The sequence below is a fragment of the Puma concolor genome, chromosome E3 (assembly GCF_028749965.1).
Source record: "Puma concolor isolate L17-30 chromosome E3, mPumCon1.1.hap2, whole genome shotgun sequence".
Taxonomy (NCBI): Eukaryota; Metazoa; Chordata; class Mammalia; order Carnivora; family Felidae; genus Puma; species Puma concolor.
The window spans coordinates 9,065,001-9,083,545 of record NC_141682.1 but is presented as its reverse complement, the minus strand read 5'-3'; the positions used below and the strand labels follow the sequence as shown (position 1 = coordinate 9,083,545).

Genomic DNA, 18,545 nt, shown 5'->3' with positions numbered 1-18,545 from the left:
ATTTAAATCTTAAAATAAACCCTTCCAGGCACTGCCTTTGTGTTTGAAGGGTTTGTGTCTGGAGGACCTAGACCACATCTTAGCAAGGAGTGAAAGATGATTCCCTGTCGGGCTGGCCACAGATGAAGGCAAGAAGGCGATGCGAGCTTTTGCGGGGAGGCTCTCCCGATGCACCGGCACCCAAAGCCTTGAGAGGCACAGGCGGGAGCTCCTCCCGCTCTGTCTTTTTCTCCTTTCTCAACTTAGAAAACAAACCAAAAAAATGTCCGAGGTGCTTCTGAGACAGAAGAGTCACAGTTGTGCTTCCCACCAATTGAGAAGTGTCTCACAGATACTCAACTGACAAGGGCTTAAGTTCTTATCTGTGATCCACTAATAAGGGCTATTCACAAACTAAGATTGTGATTATTTTCCTGATTTATGCTTCCCCCCCAGACCCCCCCCCCACCCCGTTGTCGGGATAAATACATGCTCATTGTTAAAAAAAAAAAAAAAAAAAATCTGGAGAGTATCAAGAAGCAAGAGCAAGTCGCTCAGGCGAGGTAAATTTCTGGCAGATTATGCGTATCATCATCATTTTTCTCAGAGTACAGTAACATGCCAGCTATCTCAGAGCCTTGAGGTGGTCATTCCAGAATATTTCCAGCCGTCTGAGAGGATCCCCCTTTAAGAGAAACTTATTTCGCCATTCACTACAGTTAGGGATGGACGCTGCCAGTTTCACTATGGGAGTGTTTTCTCAAAGGCCGTGTGGTCCCCCCGCTGCTCGAAAAGGAGCCACCCAGGAAGGGCCAAGCCTCGACTACCTTTGTATGTCGGGTGCATGCGCCGGGCAGGCACACAGCAGACGGCCAGGAGGTGCTGGCCGAGGGAACGTGTTTTGGGACTTCTCACACAGCACACCTTGAACCTCTCTGCGCACACTCGGGGTCACTGTTGTTGACGGATATTCACTGAACTTGGCCCTCACCCACAGATCCCCACGCAGAAGGACGCAAGGCTCCGGAGGGAGCCGGCCGCAGAGGGACTCCCCATCTGGGGGGGCCTCGCCCAGGTGTCCTTACCAAGTCACGTTGTTGGCAGATGGCTACCATGAAGCTCTTCTCCGTATGGCTAATCATCAGCAAGTAATAAATATAAATATGAATCTCAATCAGAGGTGTATTAAAATAAAAAGATCTTAGCTCTGTCCAAGTGTAAGCTACCCCTATCTGCTCACCATAAACATGAGGATATAAAAATCCGTCTGTGACAAAATTGACAGATGAAGCCATCTAGACTGATGCAGTAAAATCCTAACTTATTTATGAATCAAAATGTAAATCTGCTCTCCTACTGCCATGACATTGACGATAAAGCCAAAGGCCACTTTCAATTAGGACAACGATCAGAGACGATAAGAGAACCAGGAAGAGAGATTAATCCTCCGAACTTGTCTGTTGGTCCTCCTTTTAAGGAATACACCAGAGGGAACCACGGAAACCAGTCCTGAAGGAAATTGCACCGCGCTCACCGTGTCCAGGCGAGGACTGCCCTGGTGGCCTTCCTCAACCATCCACCGTAAGTTACCTCCTACATGCAGGTGAAATCTGTCCATTTCCTCTAATCTCACTCCTGCCGCCTGAAACCAAAGGACCTCATCTCTTGCACCCCAGATCCCCTCGGGACACCTCTGTAATCTGCTGTCCTACCCGTATAGTCGGGATGACTTTTTTGTTACACGCATCTGATCGTGGCATTTCCATGCTCACGAGCCATGCTTGGTTTCTCGGTCAGACAAAGTCCAGAATCCTTCACATAACCTACCAGGCCCCCACCTGCCTTTGCAGCTGGGTGACCATACTGGTGTGTGACCTTTACTCGGGCGTTAACCATTAGCGCCCCCTTGACCAGTGAACCCAGCGCCCCCTAAACCAGTGTCTCGGTTTAGAGGACATTACTGCCCTCTCCTCGTGCTCGCCAAGCTGGGACCCTGCCCAGTCCTTCCCAATCTACACTTCATGCCCAACGGGCTCTGTCTCCAAAGTTGTCACACCCACGCTACAATGACTCTGTGTGTGATTACTTTTAATGCCCACATTCCCAGCACCCTCTGAAGCCCATGAGAACGGGAAGCCATGTGGCTGATTTGCTCCCGGCTCTACCCCTGGGACTCAGCACGGTTCCTGCGATACAGGGAGGGGCCAGCTTTTGAGGTGCTGACCCACTGACTCATCAGTGGGAGGTGGGGTGGGGGAGGTCACAGCAGTGCGGAAAGAGAGTGCTCTGGCTGAAGTAAGCAGGGTATTTCCGATAAAAAGCAGCTTAAGATACTCTTCGAATTGACCAGAGAATGCAGAACAGTCTGGTGGCAAATGAGGAAGAAAGCAAAGATGGGGGTCCTAACTATTTTAACCGTTCGGCGGAATCCGCAGGACAATTACATATTTAAAATTTTATTCCGTGTCTTTAGCACGAATGAACTTTGGGGAAGAGAAATAACATGATCTGGGATTCGGGATGTCGAAGATGAACAAGAAGGAAGAACCAGGGCTCCGATGTTACTTCTCCCCCAGAGCTGGGCGACACCACTGCGCGAGAGGGGGGCGGGAGGGGGAGGGGGTGGGCACAGGGATTTCCAGCAGGGCGGCTGGGAAACCAAACACGGGTTCTGGACGTCAGTCCCTAAGAGGCGCATGTGCCGATCTGCTGAACCCGGAACGCTAAGGGTCTTATAAATGTCTACGCAGGCAGGTGAATCTGTATGGAGTGATACGAAAGCAAAAGGAGGCTCAGACAGGTATCACATGGCTACGGCTCAACGCATGATACGCCCTGCTCTCTTGCAATCCGGGTTGTTAGAACGTGCCAGAGTGCTCTCCCTCAGTGAGAGTGCCGCTCTAGGGAGCACGGTTCAGCGTGAACAATTAAGAGACCACAAAACCTCAGAAAACGTTCTGAAGAAACAATTTGACCCTTTCATTTATTCCCTCAACCAATATTTGGGGAGTTTCTGCTACGTGGCAGGCACTGGGGTAGACACTAGGAAAATGAGGAGGGACAGAAGGGAAACCAGCAGAGCACCAAGTAGCTATGACAGGGGCCAACCCACAGGGCGCGGGGAGTGGGTGTGTGTGTGGGAGAGAGAGGCACATCTAAGCCGGACCTGGGACGTCAGGCAATGGTGTCTCAAGTGAATCTGGAGGAGTAAGCGATCGGCCTGGCCTGCCTGCAGGGTGAAGACCAACCCCTCCTTGCAAGCTCAGAGACTCGCTTTGAGGCAGTGTAGACGCGAGGAGGGTGGCCTGAAGTACGAAGCGGAGAGCAAGAGCTGGGGTGGAGAGACGTGGATGGAATCCAGAACATTCTGGAGACAGCATGGCCAGGGCTCGGTGACCCCGTGCTCCGGCGTGAGCAACTGGGTGGAAGGTGGTACTGCTCGCTGAGAGAGGAAACGCAAGGAGGAGCCAGTTTGCTCCGGACACAGTGGGTGGTTTCGGGGTACCCGTATCATCCCAGTGGGGATGCGCAGGGGCTACCGGATATTCAGGCTGAACCTCAGGAGTCAGGACTGAGACGAGGTTGAGCTTCAGGAGTCACCGGTGTGACCCCTGGTGGCTCTCGGATGACGGGCCCCTCGGGCCATGTAACATACTGCACCTGTGATACGCCAGGCTCCGCTCCAGGTGCTGGGCATAGAGCGACAACGCAAAGCTAAACTCACAGGGCCTTCCTTCCAATAGAGCCAACAGGTGAGAAACAAGGAAAAGACACAAACAAGTAAGATTTCGGGCAGGGGGTGGTTCTGTCAGGCTTCCAGGCCAGCCTCCTTGGCCGGTGGGACCTTGGCTCCCCCTCTTCCTAGAGCCACCTGGTCGGCTCCTCCTGGGCTCCTGGAACTGGGCCACGTGACGCAGGGCCGAAATCCCCATCCCGCTACTCTCAGGAGCGTCCTTCACTTTTCTGACAGTGTAAGTTGCTGTTTCTTGCGACTACAACTCAACACGCCCCGCCAATGTTTCTGGGTTCAGCTGGATCGAAGCCTGAAGCGCACAGACAGTTAAGACACCCTGACTCCCCGCAACTGCGTGACTGTCAGTAAATGCAATGCTATTGACCAGGCCCTTCCTGTAAGCCTCAGCCGCAGGATTACTTCATCTGAGCAGTAAGCAGACTTCAACACACAGGTAGAATGCTCCAAGCTCCATTCCTGCTTTTCAAGGCACTTGTTAGAGCCATCAGGCCATGGCATTTGTAAAGAAAGAAATACCTGGGAGGGGGGCAAAACAGGTGGACGAATTTCGATGGACTTTTACTCTAACAGAAAACATCAAACGTCGTTTGCTCCTACCATCTGAAATTGAAACTGCCAAGCTGGGATTCTCTGGCCAAAAACGATCATTATGAAGAGTATCATCAATATGGGAAAAAATGCTTCTGGGACGGTAGTAAGCAAGAAAAGCAAAATATAAATATATGCCCATGTTACAATCAAAATTCTGTAAAAATTATCTATGTCTCTGAATGAGTCCTGCTCAGGCAAAGAGGAATTTTGGTAAAAAAAAAAAATAAATAAATAAAATAAAATAAAATAAAATAAAATAAAATAAAATAAAATAAAAATATCTCTTCTTGGTTTATGGGAAATAAAGACAGCAAATAATTTCAGAAAGAGAAGTCCAATAGACTGCCCAGTTGAGAAACTTCACTAAGGGAAAACTCAGGTACAAATGGACGTGTAAGAAAGAAAGTGTACATTATTTAGAAAACAGTAGTGAAAGGCTCTCTGGGTCTCTGGCGAAGACAAAATAAGCCTGTCCCCTTTCAACTAAGTCACCAACACAAAACTTGCAAAAGAAAATGCAAAGAGGCCCAACACGCGGCCGATTCCGGAGATGTAGTGCGCGTAAGGCATCGAATGATCCAGTTACTGTGAAGGAGCCTCTTCGTGAGCCCCAGCCAGAGTCTTCAGGGAACCCCTAGGGGGATACAAACGCTTGCAGAAAATCAACAGGCTAGAATTTGGAACCTAGGGCTGGATGTGCTCCAAGACTGTGAGAAGTTCAAAGAAAACCATTCTCATCACTAGGCTGTTCCCCACCTTATTCCATTTTCCAGATGAGGAAGCTGAGGTCCAGAGAAGAAAAAGAATGTGGCCAAGACCTCACAATAGGCCCTGGCAGGAGAATCTCTATCTCCCTCCTCTTTGTCCAAAGCGTCCAGAACTTTTTCCGCCACCTTTAGCTTGGTGTGGCCTCCATTAACCCCCACTCCCGGAGGGCACAGCAGAGCCAATGGTGAACCTGAACTGGAGTCCAAGTACAGACACCAAGGAGACGTGCTTCTGCTCTGTCTTGTTAAAAGTGGCTCCAGTAATGCCAGCAATGTTCAAAGGATTGCTAGGAGCAAGTGAGCAACTCCAGTAGCTGGGGAGGGGAGGGTGGTGATAACTGGGCTTTCTTGGTCAAAAGAGGAGGACATTCAAACTGCTTTCCTAATTTTCTGATCTGAGCCTTCCCAGGACTGAGCTGGGACTCACGTGATCATGGCCATCACTACCCCATGGATTCCTGGTGAGGGCAACACCCAGAAAGAGAGGACCAATGGGACCCATGGCTCAAGGTGCCCTAAAATCTGCCTCACTTTTCTAAAATAAGGAATGAAAAGCCATCGCTTCTCTGAATGCCCAGCAAGCATCATTAAAAATTTAACTCCTTAGTTTTTTTAAAGGAAAGAACCCACATATGTGGTCAACAGGCCACCCCGTGCCCTTGGCTATATCAGTGAAAGACTTGCCCAGAGGCTGCGGATTCCCTGGATGACCTGAAAGGGAGGAAGCATTCCAGGTGCCCCATTAGGGCCACTCCTGAAAGCGGAATCGGCCAGCCCAGAACCGTGAACGTTCACAATGTCTACGTAGCGCACACATGGGTTCTATTTCTTCTCTGGGAATGTGTAGCCTTTTATACCAAAGAGAAAGGTAGCCCCACGGATTTGAGTCTCTGCATTTACAAAGGCATCAAAGGGAAGCTATCTGATTAACTTCAGCAAATATGCAGCTGATGTCCGTACCCAACCAAAGTCTGGGTTTTGGAGACTCCATAGTCCCAGAATTCCCTGTTGCCTGGGGGAGATGCCATTGCTAGTATAATTCCCTTAGAGAAGCTGAGAAGAGTGAGCCCAAGACCCACCACCTCGCCAACACACAGCGCCCACTGGTGGGCCGGGTGAGTGTAGGGGCTTACCTGGAACGTCAATCAATCTTTTGTAGACATTCAAGAAGGCTGCCTCAGCTTCTTTGCTTCTTTTACTCAGTGCATCAATCTGAAAGGCGATGGAAGAAGGAAAAGAAAAACAAAGAGCTTAAAATGTGTCAAGAGGTAATTTAGAAATCATCACACATCTAGTGAGTTCCCACGGCAAACAGAAGTCTGATTTGTTCACGAAAATGCCGGACAGCTGGGCCTTCCTCTCGGGGAAGATGGCTGCAAACACACGAAAGGGAGACCATCCACATGGCCCGGTTGGCGAGGGGGACGAGGCAGGAGCGGTGCTGTGCAATTATGTGGCCATTTGTGACACTCGGTCCCACTGCCCAGCTGAGTGGGGGCTCCCCACAGAGGAAGACGGTCCCTTTCTTTCCTCTGCCAGTGGTTACTGGGAGCCGACCGTAGGCGGACACCGTGTGGGAGGCGAGGGCAGAGCGACAGCTCCCAGCCACAGGAGCTGTGGTCCGGTAGGGGAAACAGGTGGCTGAATCCCCGCCGGGAAAGCGCTGGGTAAGCAGAGGCATAGGGACACTGAGAAAGGGCGATCAAGCAGGAAAGCGAGTGACCATCCAAGAGCAGTTCACCAGATGGGAAGGAGAGAGACTGTGTGAAAAGGGAGGGACCTATTCAAACACCTGGAGCAAAACTCTTAAAATCTGGGGGTTCATACATCCTCCTTAGGAATTTAATGAGGGGTGCCTCACAATTCTTAGACATACTTCTGCCTAATTTTATGAGGGCGGCTCAGTCAGTTGAGCACCTGACTCTTGATTTCGGCTCAGGTCACGATCTCATGGCTTGTGGGATCGAGCCCCGCGTTGGGCTCTGTGCTGAGTGCGGAATCTGCCTGGGATTCTCTCTCTCTGCCCCTCCACCTACCGCCCACACCCCCCCCCATCCCACATGAGCACTCTCTCTCTCTCTCTCTAAGTAAATAAATAAACTTTAAAAAGTAAAAGAATTTTATGAAAGCCAAGGACCCTCCTCCTAGAAACACACGCACACGTGGTTATGTGCTCTCCTTAGAGCACTCGCATGTCCTCTTGTGTTCTGGCCCTGGAATCCAGATCAACAACCCACAGATGGGGCTGTCACAACACACCAGGGAACATGGGGGTCTGCTGGGGTGGGAATGTGGATACGTGGGTAACAGGAGTGGGCAGGTGAGCAGGTCAGATCGCGAAAGGCCAGCAGTGCATGTAGGAGTGACCATTCCGGGGTCTGTGCCCTCACCCAGTGAGCGATGGCAACCATAGGGATTGGGGAAAAGGGGCCAATCGGGGAGAATGGGGTCAAACCGAGTTGATACGAGGAGGCACAGAGGAGGCAGGCAAGTCAAGGACGGCACCCAGGTTTCTAGCTTAGGCACCAGGCCAGTTTCTGTGACAGTGGCCAGCATCAGTTTGTCTCGTGACTTAACCCGGATGAGCCAGCAGAAAGTCTATTCATCAAAGAAAGGGAACGCATGAAACTCCTAAATGTGCCGGACACACATCCAGAGAGCCTCTGATTGCTGGATGAACTCAGTACGTTGTTTTGCTCACAGAACACACTTGTTGAGACATCAGATCACTTTTTACACCTGAAGCATGCAGGATACTACATGCACGGGGTTCATATTGGCTCAGGAAAAGGACACTAAATTACATGCTGCTTCTGTCCCCTCGCAGAATTATACTGTCTCCAGTGTTATTAAAGAGGCAAAAGGATGTGGCTTAGTTACAGGGTCTCTCGTGGGAGCCAACCAACAATTTGTTCGGGGCCGAGAGAGGCCGCCTGAGGTAGGACTGGAAGATGCTGGGGAGTAGGGCCCAAGGGCTGGCGGGGGACAGGTCTCCGGAAGCCCAATGCAGAGCAAGCACACCAGCAGTTCCAGCTTCCAGCACGTTGTGCCCCCAAATTCCCGTTTGAAGTCAGCTGTTTGGAACCCAGACACACGTCCCCCCGTAAAACAAGAGTGGGATTTAGGTGCTGGGGAAGTGTTTGGAGAAACCCGAAGGACTACTTAAAAGAGACAAGATAGTTCTCTCTTTATTTGTAAAATAAAACATTTCTCCCCACTCCCGAGTGTTAGCAATTCGTGCTCATTGAGTAATTAGAAAAATACGGAAAGAGAGAGAGAGAGAGGGAGAGAAATAAAAATCCGAATTCTGCCACTCTCTAGTAGAAGTCCTCCCCTGGTCTCTAGTTCCCTTCAAAATTTTTTTTTTTCTAATTGAAAACAACATACAGTTGAAGGAAATGTAGTCACAGAGGCAAATTATAGAGACCAGAAAGTAGACGAGTGGTTGTCTGGGGCCAGGGAGGATGGGGGGTTTGGAGAATGATGGCTTAGGGGTGCCGGGTTTCTTTTTGGGGTGATGAAATGCTCTACAGTTAATTGTGGAAATGGTTGCACATTGACTATATTGACTATATTCAAAGTCAATGGGCTGTGGACTTTAAATGAGTGAGTTATATGGTACGTGAATTATATCTCAATAAAGCTGTTAAAATATGTGTATTTGAGATTAAATCATACGTAAAATTTTATACCGTGCTTTCGTAACCTAAAAACCTTTTTCAATATCTATTGCAAGATTTGGAAAATGTGTTAACAGTACCGATTTCCTCTGTATCCGACTACTCCACACATAGATGGTTTGAGGAAAAGTGGAGTTACCTCTTCAGATGTCTGCAACACTCCGTGCTCTGGATCTTTCTGTTCCCTCTGGGGAGCAACGTGCTCACGGGGAGCAGAGTTTCTGCCCAGAAAACAGGGCAGATGTCCTGCCTGTTCTTTGTACCTCTCGACACCAACAGAGGCTTCTCCACCCAACTCAAGACGCACCTAGCGAGGGTCCCTCGCTTTCCAGGTATTCTGACCAAGGGTACAAAGGGTAGCTGCCCCTGTGGTAGGCAAAGGATAGGATGTGGAAGGATCCTGAAATGTGGTCCTGTCTCTCCTATCTGGGTTGTTGATGGGGAGGGAGGTGGGAATGGGGTTGGTAATTTACACAGCAAACTTGGGGACTGTTATGGGTTGAACTGTGTCCCCTCAAAGATGTTGAAGTCCTGATTCCCAATACTTGTCAATGTGACCTTATTTGGAAATAAGGCCTTTGCAGGTGATCAAGGTAAGAGGAGGTTATTGGGGGGAAGCCTAATTCAATATGACCCTGTCCTTATAGAACGGGGAGCTTAGGACACAGAGACAAACATCCAGGGAGGACCCCATGTGGACACAAAGGCAGAGACCGGGGTGATAAACACTGAAGTCTGAGAGCAAACCACGAGAAGCCAGGAGAGAGGCTGGGGACAGATCCTCCCTCATAGCCTCAGAAGGAACCCATACTGCCCACATCTTGATCTTGGCCTTCTAGTCCCCAGAAGCGTGAGTTGTTTAAGCTGGTCAGTGTGGTACCTGCTCACGGCAGCTCCAGCAGATTAACACAGGGACCGTGATTCTGAGCTCTCTTCCTGTGTGTCCCCTTTCCACAAATGCAAGAAAATTCAAAGCCCGCCCCGGGAGAACAAGGTCAGGGCAATGAGCTTAATTAATTCATTAAGCAGCTGGACCGACTACAAGGCGATGAGCACTCCGCACGTGGTTGAGTTTCTACTTGATGAGGGACCCTACCCAGCCCCCCGTACGATCTCCGAACCTGGAAGAACGTGTTGGTTCTGGGAATGATGCCACTCTCTATTCTCATTCACTCTCTTGACGCCCATATGGTCAGCACCCTCATCCACGACCAGCGCTGGAGTCTGCGTTTCGGTCGATCCTCTGTCCCAGCTCCGTGGTGGGATTCCCCCCACTGCGGCCAGGCACTTCCTAGTGCTTCTGCGTACTAGACTACCCCTTGCTCGCATCCCCACTGCTGGAGACCTATCCACGCTTGGAGAGACGGCGGCTGCCGGGTTCCCGTGGCTGGCAGGGCTCTGAGTTGAGGGCGAAGGGGGGGGCCCGGGGCTGGGCTGGGGGTGATGGCGCCCACCTGCCAGGACGGAGCGGGCAGATGAGCTCACGGGGCTAAGGAGGCTCAGTGCCTGGCCCGGGGAAGGGCTGGCTTTGTCACGTTCCAGAGCTTTCCTGGGGTGTGCATGCAGTTACGGCCCGGGACGCGGGGCCATCTCCCTTTAGCGTTCTGTGAGTGAGGGGGAGAGGGACAGTGTCGTCCTCGTCCCCAAACTGCTCCCCTCTCCACGCCTGTCTGCTGCAGGTGCTCGGGTGTGTGCACTGCCTGCCTTTGTGACCTTGAGCCAGGCCCTCAGCAGGCAGCCCCGAGGAGGTGTGAGGTAAGGTCTTCCAGCAGATAACTGGAAGGAGGATCCAGGTTAGACACTCTGACTACGTAGTGTGCAGAGATAGCCTGAGGTAGAGTCTGCCTGCCATCCCCGCCCCCTCAAAGCCATTGTGAGCGAGGTCAAGGTCAGGGGTGGCGGAACTGGGCCAGGTCTGGCGCAGCTCTGGTTGCACTCAAGCCCTGGCCCTGGGGAAAACCTGTTCGGCTCCAGGGATCAGCCTCACCTCCTGCCACGCCCGGTTACTCCCTGTTCCCTGAATACTCGAGCAATTTCCCTGCAGCCTGGAAGGCGCCTCCTTGGAATGTTCCTCTGATCCTCGAGGCTCCACTGACCCATCTCCCCGCTGCCTGTGGGACACACCCATCACCACATGGGATTGTCTGGAAGTTCTAGGACTGCGGATGAGGCTCCCTCTGGAGATCCTGGGTTCCTTGAAAGCCCGCACTATGCTTTTTGCCTCAACTGCCTTTCCTCCTGACTGGCGCACGGCAGGTGTCTGATATCTTCTTATTGTACGAGTGGCCACGTGCCTCAAGTGAGCACCAGCTTCACCTGCCGAAGTGAGCAGGCAGTTAGGGGATCCCGTTTTAAATCTACATGAAAATGCTTAGTAACGTAAAGAGTTCTTTGGAAAGTATGGTTCATGTGCTGATGTGACGACAGCCACTTGGCTGGGGCCCGCGCTCGAAGCCTCTCTCCCCACGGCAGCCGCCCGACAGCGCCCTCCTGCGGTGGGCCGTGCATCCTCAGCGGCAGGAAGCGTGGGGGGCGCTGCTCGGCAGGTCCCCGGACCCACCGGTTACCCCCTCAGCAACGCCATGCTCACCGTGCGGACTTTGGCTTTTCTGTGATAAGAATTAAAGCTAAAGATACAAGTGTATTGGAAGGGAGCTTATTCTGAATCTGAAACAACCCATCCTTGCCTACAGTCGTATGCACACTCAGGCCAGGTTGGGAGGGTTTTGGAGATCACCTGTGTGACCCCTGAAACCGGGAGGGGGTGAGCAGGTGCCCGGGCACAGGGGCGCCAGCAGAACCGCACTGTGGGGTTTTGGGGGTCGTGCGGGTTCTCGACTCGTTGCTGCCGTGACCGTCACCCTCCCTGTGTGATGGAGACCAGGCGGCGGCACTGGCAGTGTATTGTGGCGGGCGCTTTCCTGCCCCCCTGACGTCAGGTTTGACCACGTGAGCTGTTCTGGCCGACGCAATACAAGTGACAGGGCCAGGCGCCACGCCCAAGCTTAAGATTAAAAAAGCAATCTAGTAGTGGTTCAGCCACAGCACGGCACTCTTTTCTTCTGTCGTGAGGCCAGTGTGACCTGACAGGAGCCACTTTTTCCACTGGGGTCTCCTAATGAGGACCACACACGGTCCGCGGGCCGGCAGTCGGCCCACGGCCCGTATTATATGGACCAGAAGCAATCTGTTGCCGTAGGCCACTGAGACTTGGGGTTGTTACTGCAGCACGATCTAGTCAAGCTGTCTGTTATCAGTCCCGGGGTGGTCACACCGCTAAGATAGCACAAAGTAAAAACAAGGACCAAATCCCCAATATCGTGAGGGCCAAAGGATATTTTATATTATTTTTACCGCGGGCAGGGCGGGGGAGGGTCGTATCAAAGTAGAAAGGGCACAGGACTTGAAACCACTAGACTGGATTGACGACAGGGCTCCGTTCGTGCATTTGGGAATGTTAAGCCAGCCACGTACCCTCTGCCTCTCTGCATTTTGTTTTCTATGCCTACGAGAAGGGAACGGCCGGAATGCCTGTCTTACAGGAGCCCTGGAGAATCAAATGAGACAGAAGATCTAACGGCGTGGAGCTCTTGGTGAGCTGGTTCTCAGGGCTGGGGATAATCACTGACCCGTGATGTACCTAGAAGGGGAATGAAACATCATGCAAATATCATCTAAATTACGTGTCCACTTTCAGAGGGTCAGTCGGAAGAGAATTTACACACTCAAGGCATCCGTTTTTGTACAAACCGCCACGCCACTTTTAAAAGAATCAACCTGTTCCGACTGGCCCCTGTGTGACACGCACAGGGTGCGCTCTCACTCTCAGGGGCATGCTGATGTCTTCAGGTGACGTTCCCTGCGGAAATCCCTCACTCGCCCGTGACTTGGAACACTGACGGGTCTGAGGCGTTGGGGGCTGTTACTTGAATTTGCGATAGGATTCTCCTGTTTGCCGCTGGGGAAGGGAATTGGGGGGGGGGGGGGAAACGAGCACAGGCCTGAATTTTAACCAGAAGATGCTTTGCTTAGAGGTGGAAAAAGGACGGAACGGTGTAATATTTACAGATGTATAAATCCCCCTTGACGACCAGCCTTAACCGTCAATCAAGTAACAAGTTCTGTTCGTTTGGCCTCAGAAATCGATCTCAGAACTATCTCCTTCCTGCCTTTGATGCTTCAGACTTAATTGACACCCTCCCCCGCCCCCCCCCCCCCGCCCCGCCCCCACGACTTCCAGTTCGGACGCTGCAGACCCATGCCCGGCGGATCTCCGGAACTGTGGCCTGCCACGGAGTACGGTGTGTCCTTCTCAGGGCCTCTGGGTCCCTGTCCCAGAACCCAGAAAAAACATAGAGCCACTCTGCCCTGGTGGCTTCTCCTCACTCCCAGACTACAATCCACACTCCTCAGGCTGAGGCCCCAAAGCCCTTCCCAGGGCGGCCCGTGCTTCACCCTGCTGACTTCACCTCCCACGAAGTCCCAGCACTGACCAGGCTTCTCCACACCAAGCCCCGGTCCCCTCGACACGCCACGCCCCTCCAGGCCTCTAGGTCTTTGTACACTAGGTCCTCTGCCTGGAATGCTCTTCACCTATGGGGGAGTCCAGCTCTCTTTCTCGAGCCAGTCTCGGTGACGCCTCCTTTGCGGTCTTCCTGATTTCCCGGGCGCCATTGGTCACTCGGTCCCTGTGCCACCTGGGCTCTTTGCAAATCCCTCTCTGCACACTTCCCACACCATGTGATGATGACTCACGTCCACGAGCTTCCTCCCCACCACCCTGTGGTCTATCCCAGGCCAGGAGCAGGGGCACAGGCGCCTTCCTCTCTTTACCCCAGCGCCCGGGTCCCAACGGACGCGGGAGGCTGCCTGGGGAGCATCTGTGAATGGCTGCGGGTAGGTTCCAGGCAGAAACGGCTGACGGGCTAAGGGACTCCTCGTAATGCACTGCTGCATCCTGCGGCATTGGTAACTGTAGCATCAGACTGGAGGAGGCGGCTTCCTATAATTAAGAGCTTCAGGGGGGCTTTTACCGTGCCCCATTGAGTCTAGTCTAAAAAGCGGGAAGCCATGAGAGCCAAGTTCGGGCCTAGTTTAGGGAAGCGCTAACTTCCTTGTCGGAACAAGACAGCCCTGGGGAAGTGGCAGCAGTGGAGGAAAGCGGTGGGGCGGGTGGGGGGGGGGGTGGTGCGGGGGGCGGTTGGGGTAAATAACCAGGTGATGAAATCACCAGGTGATGTCGTCTCTAAAATGGGAGAAAATAAGACCTCTTCGTAGGTTTTAGGTAAATAGTAACAAGGAATGTGCCCGTAACTGGGCCGAGCACTTGGGAGGCGCAGGATACCCTCGCTGTTATGACAGCGCGCACCCGGCTTGTACACTGGTGGCCTCGGTCTGGGTGCCACACCTGTCGCACGTCGCGCTCAGAGACAAGGAAGCCATTCCTCGGTGCGGTGAGCAGGTTGCTGCGGGCGCCTGGCCCTGCCCCGCTGGGCTGCCACCCCCCACAGGCCACACGCGGGTACCCCGTCACGCCAGGCGTGAGGCCCAGGTACAGACAACGGTGTGGGCTTTTTACAAGGGCCTAGGGATCACCAAAAACATACGAGACGAGACGGAAGGACTGGTCCTCATGCTCCCCCAGTGTTGTGTTTCCTGAAATGCAAAGGCTCATGTTTCCAGGGTGCCGCCCGGGGCCCTGCCAGGCACAGGTGGTAGGTAGGGTGGTGGCACGCAGGGCTGAGGGCCTGGATATGGTGTGGGAAGAAGAAGGGTGAGTCCCGGCTCCAGCACTGACACAGGTGTGCTACCTCAGCCACCGAATTAACCTCTGTGCCTCAGTTTCCTTGTCTGCAAAGTGGGGAGAATCAGCCTTGGTTGCTGTGAATGGTGATGCGGTTGCCAGATCGGTAACGCCGCTTCTCAGATGCGGAAACCGACCACGTCTGGAGCCAGGCCCCTAAAGGATGCCACTAAGCATATGATGACACCCAGCACAGCACCCTGGGGCTTGCACGGGGCCCGGGGCCGTGCAGTCAGTGGAAAGAAACGTGCGCTTCGAAGGAACAGAGACGCCGGTGTGGGGTCGGCCCTAGCACATGCTTGCCGGATGGTCTGGAGGGGGGTTACTTAAACTACGCCTTGGTCTCTTCATCTGTCTAGTGAATAACCTGCTCCTTGCTGGGCTGTGAAAATCAACTATGAGAATCTCCCATATCAAGCAGCCGGCAGAATCTGGAGTGTACAGAATCTGAGAAAACATTGGTAACTTTCTAGAAAAAATCCAAATGCAGCATTCTCTTGCCACCACGCCACAGGCCGTCTTCCTCTGTTTCAAGTCTTGGGGGACGGAGACGCTTAAACAACACCTACGATGCCGTGGCGGCAATGGCACGCCCACAAACACCCCCTAGCCTGCACCCTGGGAATTCCCAAGCTAATGAGTTAGGAATAAACACGGACCATTCACAGAATCTTCAGATCGATGTGCTCTGCTGGACTATAGGCCGACAAGGACCAGCAAGAGCTTCAGGGACGAGAACGGTTCTGTCTCGCTCTCCGTCTTTCAAGAGCAAAGCACGATTGATTGGAGGAGTCACGTGGAATAACCGGAAGTCAACGGAGAATGACCAAGATCCTGTCCAAAAGAGATGCGGGCGTGGCCCCAGCTTTGGAGTTCTCATTTGAAATGAACACGGCCACGTAAAAGGAAGGTATACGTTTTCTAAAGCAAGATCACAGCGGCAGAGAGCATATTTGCTGTGAGCCACGTGGGAGACACGAGAGGACCCTGGGGCGGAGGGAGCCCCTCTTCTGGCGCCCAGGCTGCCTTTGGAGCAACGTGGAAGGAGGAGAGACTGGGAACGCGCCCACGTGGGAGCCCAGCTGCCCACCTGCCCCCGCCAGCCCAGCAGCCATCACCAGCTTTCTTTGTCAAGGTCACATTCCTTCATGACCTCCAACTCGCAGACAGACACCAGTGAGGAAGCATCACATCCGGGATACTCCGCGTGGCAGGGAATTAATTATAGGAAACGCCTTCTCCAGTCTGTTACTGCAAAGTTACCAAGTGGACAAGATTCGCTGGAAATCCCCACACGGCTGGAAGCGGGATGGACAAATCCCACAGGACGCTTTCAGTTAGGAAGCAATCCAGTGTAGACGTGGGTAACACCACGCAGTTGCTTCCTATACGACCGATGGAATATTCCGTAACCACCCGCCTCCCGCCTGGACCAAGTCTCTAAGAGAAGGCAACCAGAGAGGCCCGGAGAAGATCGTGTCACGAAGGACAGGCGGGGAAATAAAGGTGTGGGGCCACGGGGAAGGGATCTGTGGCAGAGAACAGCAGGACAATTACGGTAGAGACGATGAAAGCAGTAACCGGCGGTTAGTCCTCTCTTTCCTTTACCGTTTGCCACGCACATCTGACCTTCCGGCTGTCAGCACGCTCTGAAGGGCTGCTGTGGGCAAGGACGATGAGCTGTCTTCTCTCCCCCGACTGCAAAACCAGGCCCAACAGGTAGAGGCTACGAGGCAGGGTCACAGCTTCCCAGCAGCAGGGCGCCCCTGAGGTGGACCGTCTGGCTGCCCGAATTCCTTCCTGGTTTGTTCAGCCCTTCACTTGGGCAACAGGGTCATTTAAGCGGTGGCTGACGTGTGCCTGGCGTTGTGCTAGCCTATCTTCTGGGGCCTCAACCGACCCCCGCCCAAACCTCACAGATAAATCACAGTGGGGCCGTGGAGGAGGCCGAATGCCTACCCGAGGTTTTCTTTTCTTTTCCTACGTGACGCATTTCAAACACGGTTTTTATGAACAGGATATATATGTATATAGTAAAAAAAAAAAACCTTAAAGATATAAAAATACATATAGTGTTCAGCAAGGTTCCACAATACAAGATCAATACACAAAAATCGATGGTCTTTCTATCCACTAGCCATAAACCATCTGAAAGTGAGATTTTAAAATGTCCACGGACTGGGAGACTTAATATTGTTAAGATGGCAAAAGTCCCAAATTCGATCTACAGATTCGGCGCAATGCCTGTCAAAACCCCAGCCAGCTTTGTGGCAGAAACTGGCAAGATGATCCTTAAGATTCGTATTGAAATGCAAGGGGTCCGGGGGCGCCTGAGTGGCTCAGTCGGTTAAGCGTGCGACTTCGGCTCAGGTCCTGATCTTGCAGTACATGAGTTCGAGACCCACGTCCGGCTCTGTGCTGACAGCTCAGAGCCTGGAGCCTGCTTTGGATTCTGTCTACCTCTCTGCCCCTCCCCCCACTCATGCTGCTTCTCTCTCTCTCTCTCTCTCTCTCTCTCTCAAAAGTGAATACACATTAAAAAAAAAAAAGAATGTGTGGTATTGGCAGACATGCCATTAGATCAGTGGGACAGAATTGAGAGTCTGGAAATAACCTTTCACATTGTAGTTAACTGAGTTTTGACAAGGGTGAAAAGACAATTCAGTGGGGAAAGAATTTTTGACAGACAATGCAGAGACACACTGAAATCCACACGCCAAAGAAGGAAGCCGGACCCCTACTTCACACCGTACGTGGAAATTAACTCAAAATGCATCAGACACCAAAATATAAGAGCTAAAACTGTAAAACCCTTATAAGGAAACACCACTGTAAATCTTTGTGACTTTCAGTACAATACCAAAAGCATAAACAACAAAAGAAAAATAGGTAAATTGGATTTCATCACATTTAAAACTTGTGTGCTTCAAAGGACGCTATCAGGAAAACGAAAGAACCCACAGATTGGGATCCCAGAACATTTTTGCAAATCACGTATCTGACGAGGGATTAGTATAGAGAATAAATAAAGACCTCTTACAACTCAACAAAGAGACAAACAACTGAATTTAAAGATAGACAAAAGATCCGAATAGACATTTCTCCAAAGAAGATATGCAAATGGCCAATAAGCACGTGAAAAGATGCACAACGTCCGTAGTCATTAGGAAAAGGCAAATCAAAACCCCTAATTCAATGAGATACCGCTTCATATCCACTAGGCTATAGAGGTAAGTGTTAGAGAGGATGGAGAGAAACTGGAACCCTCATACACCGGCGATGGAAATGTAAAATGAGGCACTTTGGAAAACACCCTGGCAATTCCTCAAACAGCTGAACACAGAGTTACCATGTTATCCAGCAATTCCACTCCTGGGTACATATCCAAGAGAAAGGAAACCGTGAATCTGTGCAAAAAACTTGTGTATGAATGTTCACACCAGCATACTCACAACAGCCAAAAGGCGTCAGAAACCCAAATGGCCATCACATCAACCGACAATGGATTAAAAAAACATGGCGTATCGATACGATGGATTATTATTCAGCCATTAAAAGGAATGAAGCACTGACACAGGATACGACACGGATAAATCTTGAAACTCTGATGCTAGGTGAAAGGAGTCAGTCACAAAAGACCACACAGTGTATGATTTCATTTAAGTGAAATGTTGAGAGGGGTCAACCCCTGCAGAGACAGAAAGGCAGTCAATTCGTGGTTGCCTGGGTGGGGGGAGGATGGGGAGTGTAAATGGGTACAGGGTTTCTTTTCTCGGGTGATGGAAATGTTCTGGAATCAGGCGGTGGTGATGGCGGCACAACTTGGAGAATATCCTAACCACCATTTAATTTCAAAAAGAAAATAAAAATAGAAATGACAGAAAGTGTAAGAATGCAGTGAAAAGTAGGTCTCCTTCCCATGCACATCCACCTTCACCCAGCTGCCTGGCTGACAGGCGGAGACCATCTTG

General features: G+C 51.7%; 1 protein-coding gene across 9 annotated transcripts in view; it reads right to left on the bottom strand.

The window, feature by feature from the left end:
- CUX1 (cut like homeobox 1) overlaps window positions 1–18,545 on the bottom strand; it is a 369,562-nt gene that overhangs the window by 165,461 nt on the left and 185,556 nt on the right. For all 9 annotated transcript variants that reach the window (XM_086691941.1, XM_086691948.1, XM_086691943.1 and 6 more), the window contains exon 4: window positions 6,225–6,303. In XM_086691941.1, the coding sequence (XP_086548067.1) occupies window positions 6,225–6,303 (79 nt within the window). The remainder of the gene's footprint in view (window positions 1–6,224; window positions 6,304–18,545) is intronic.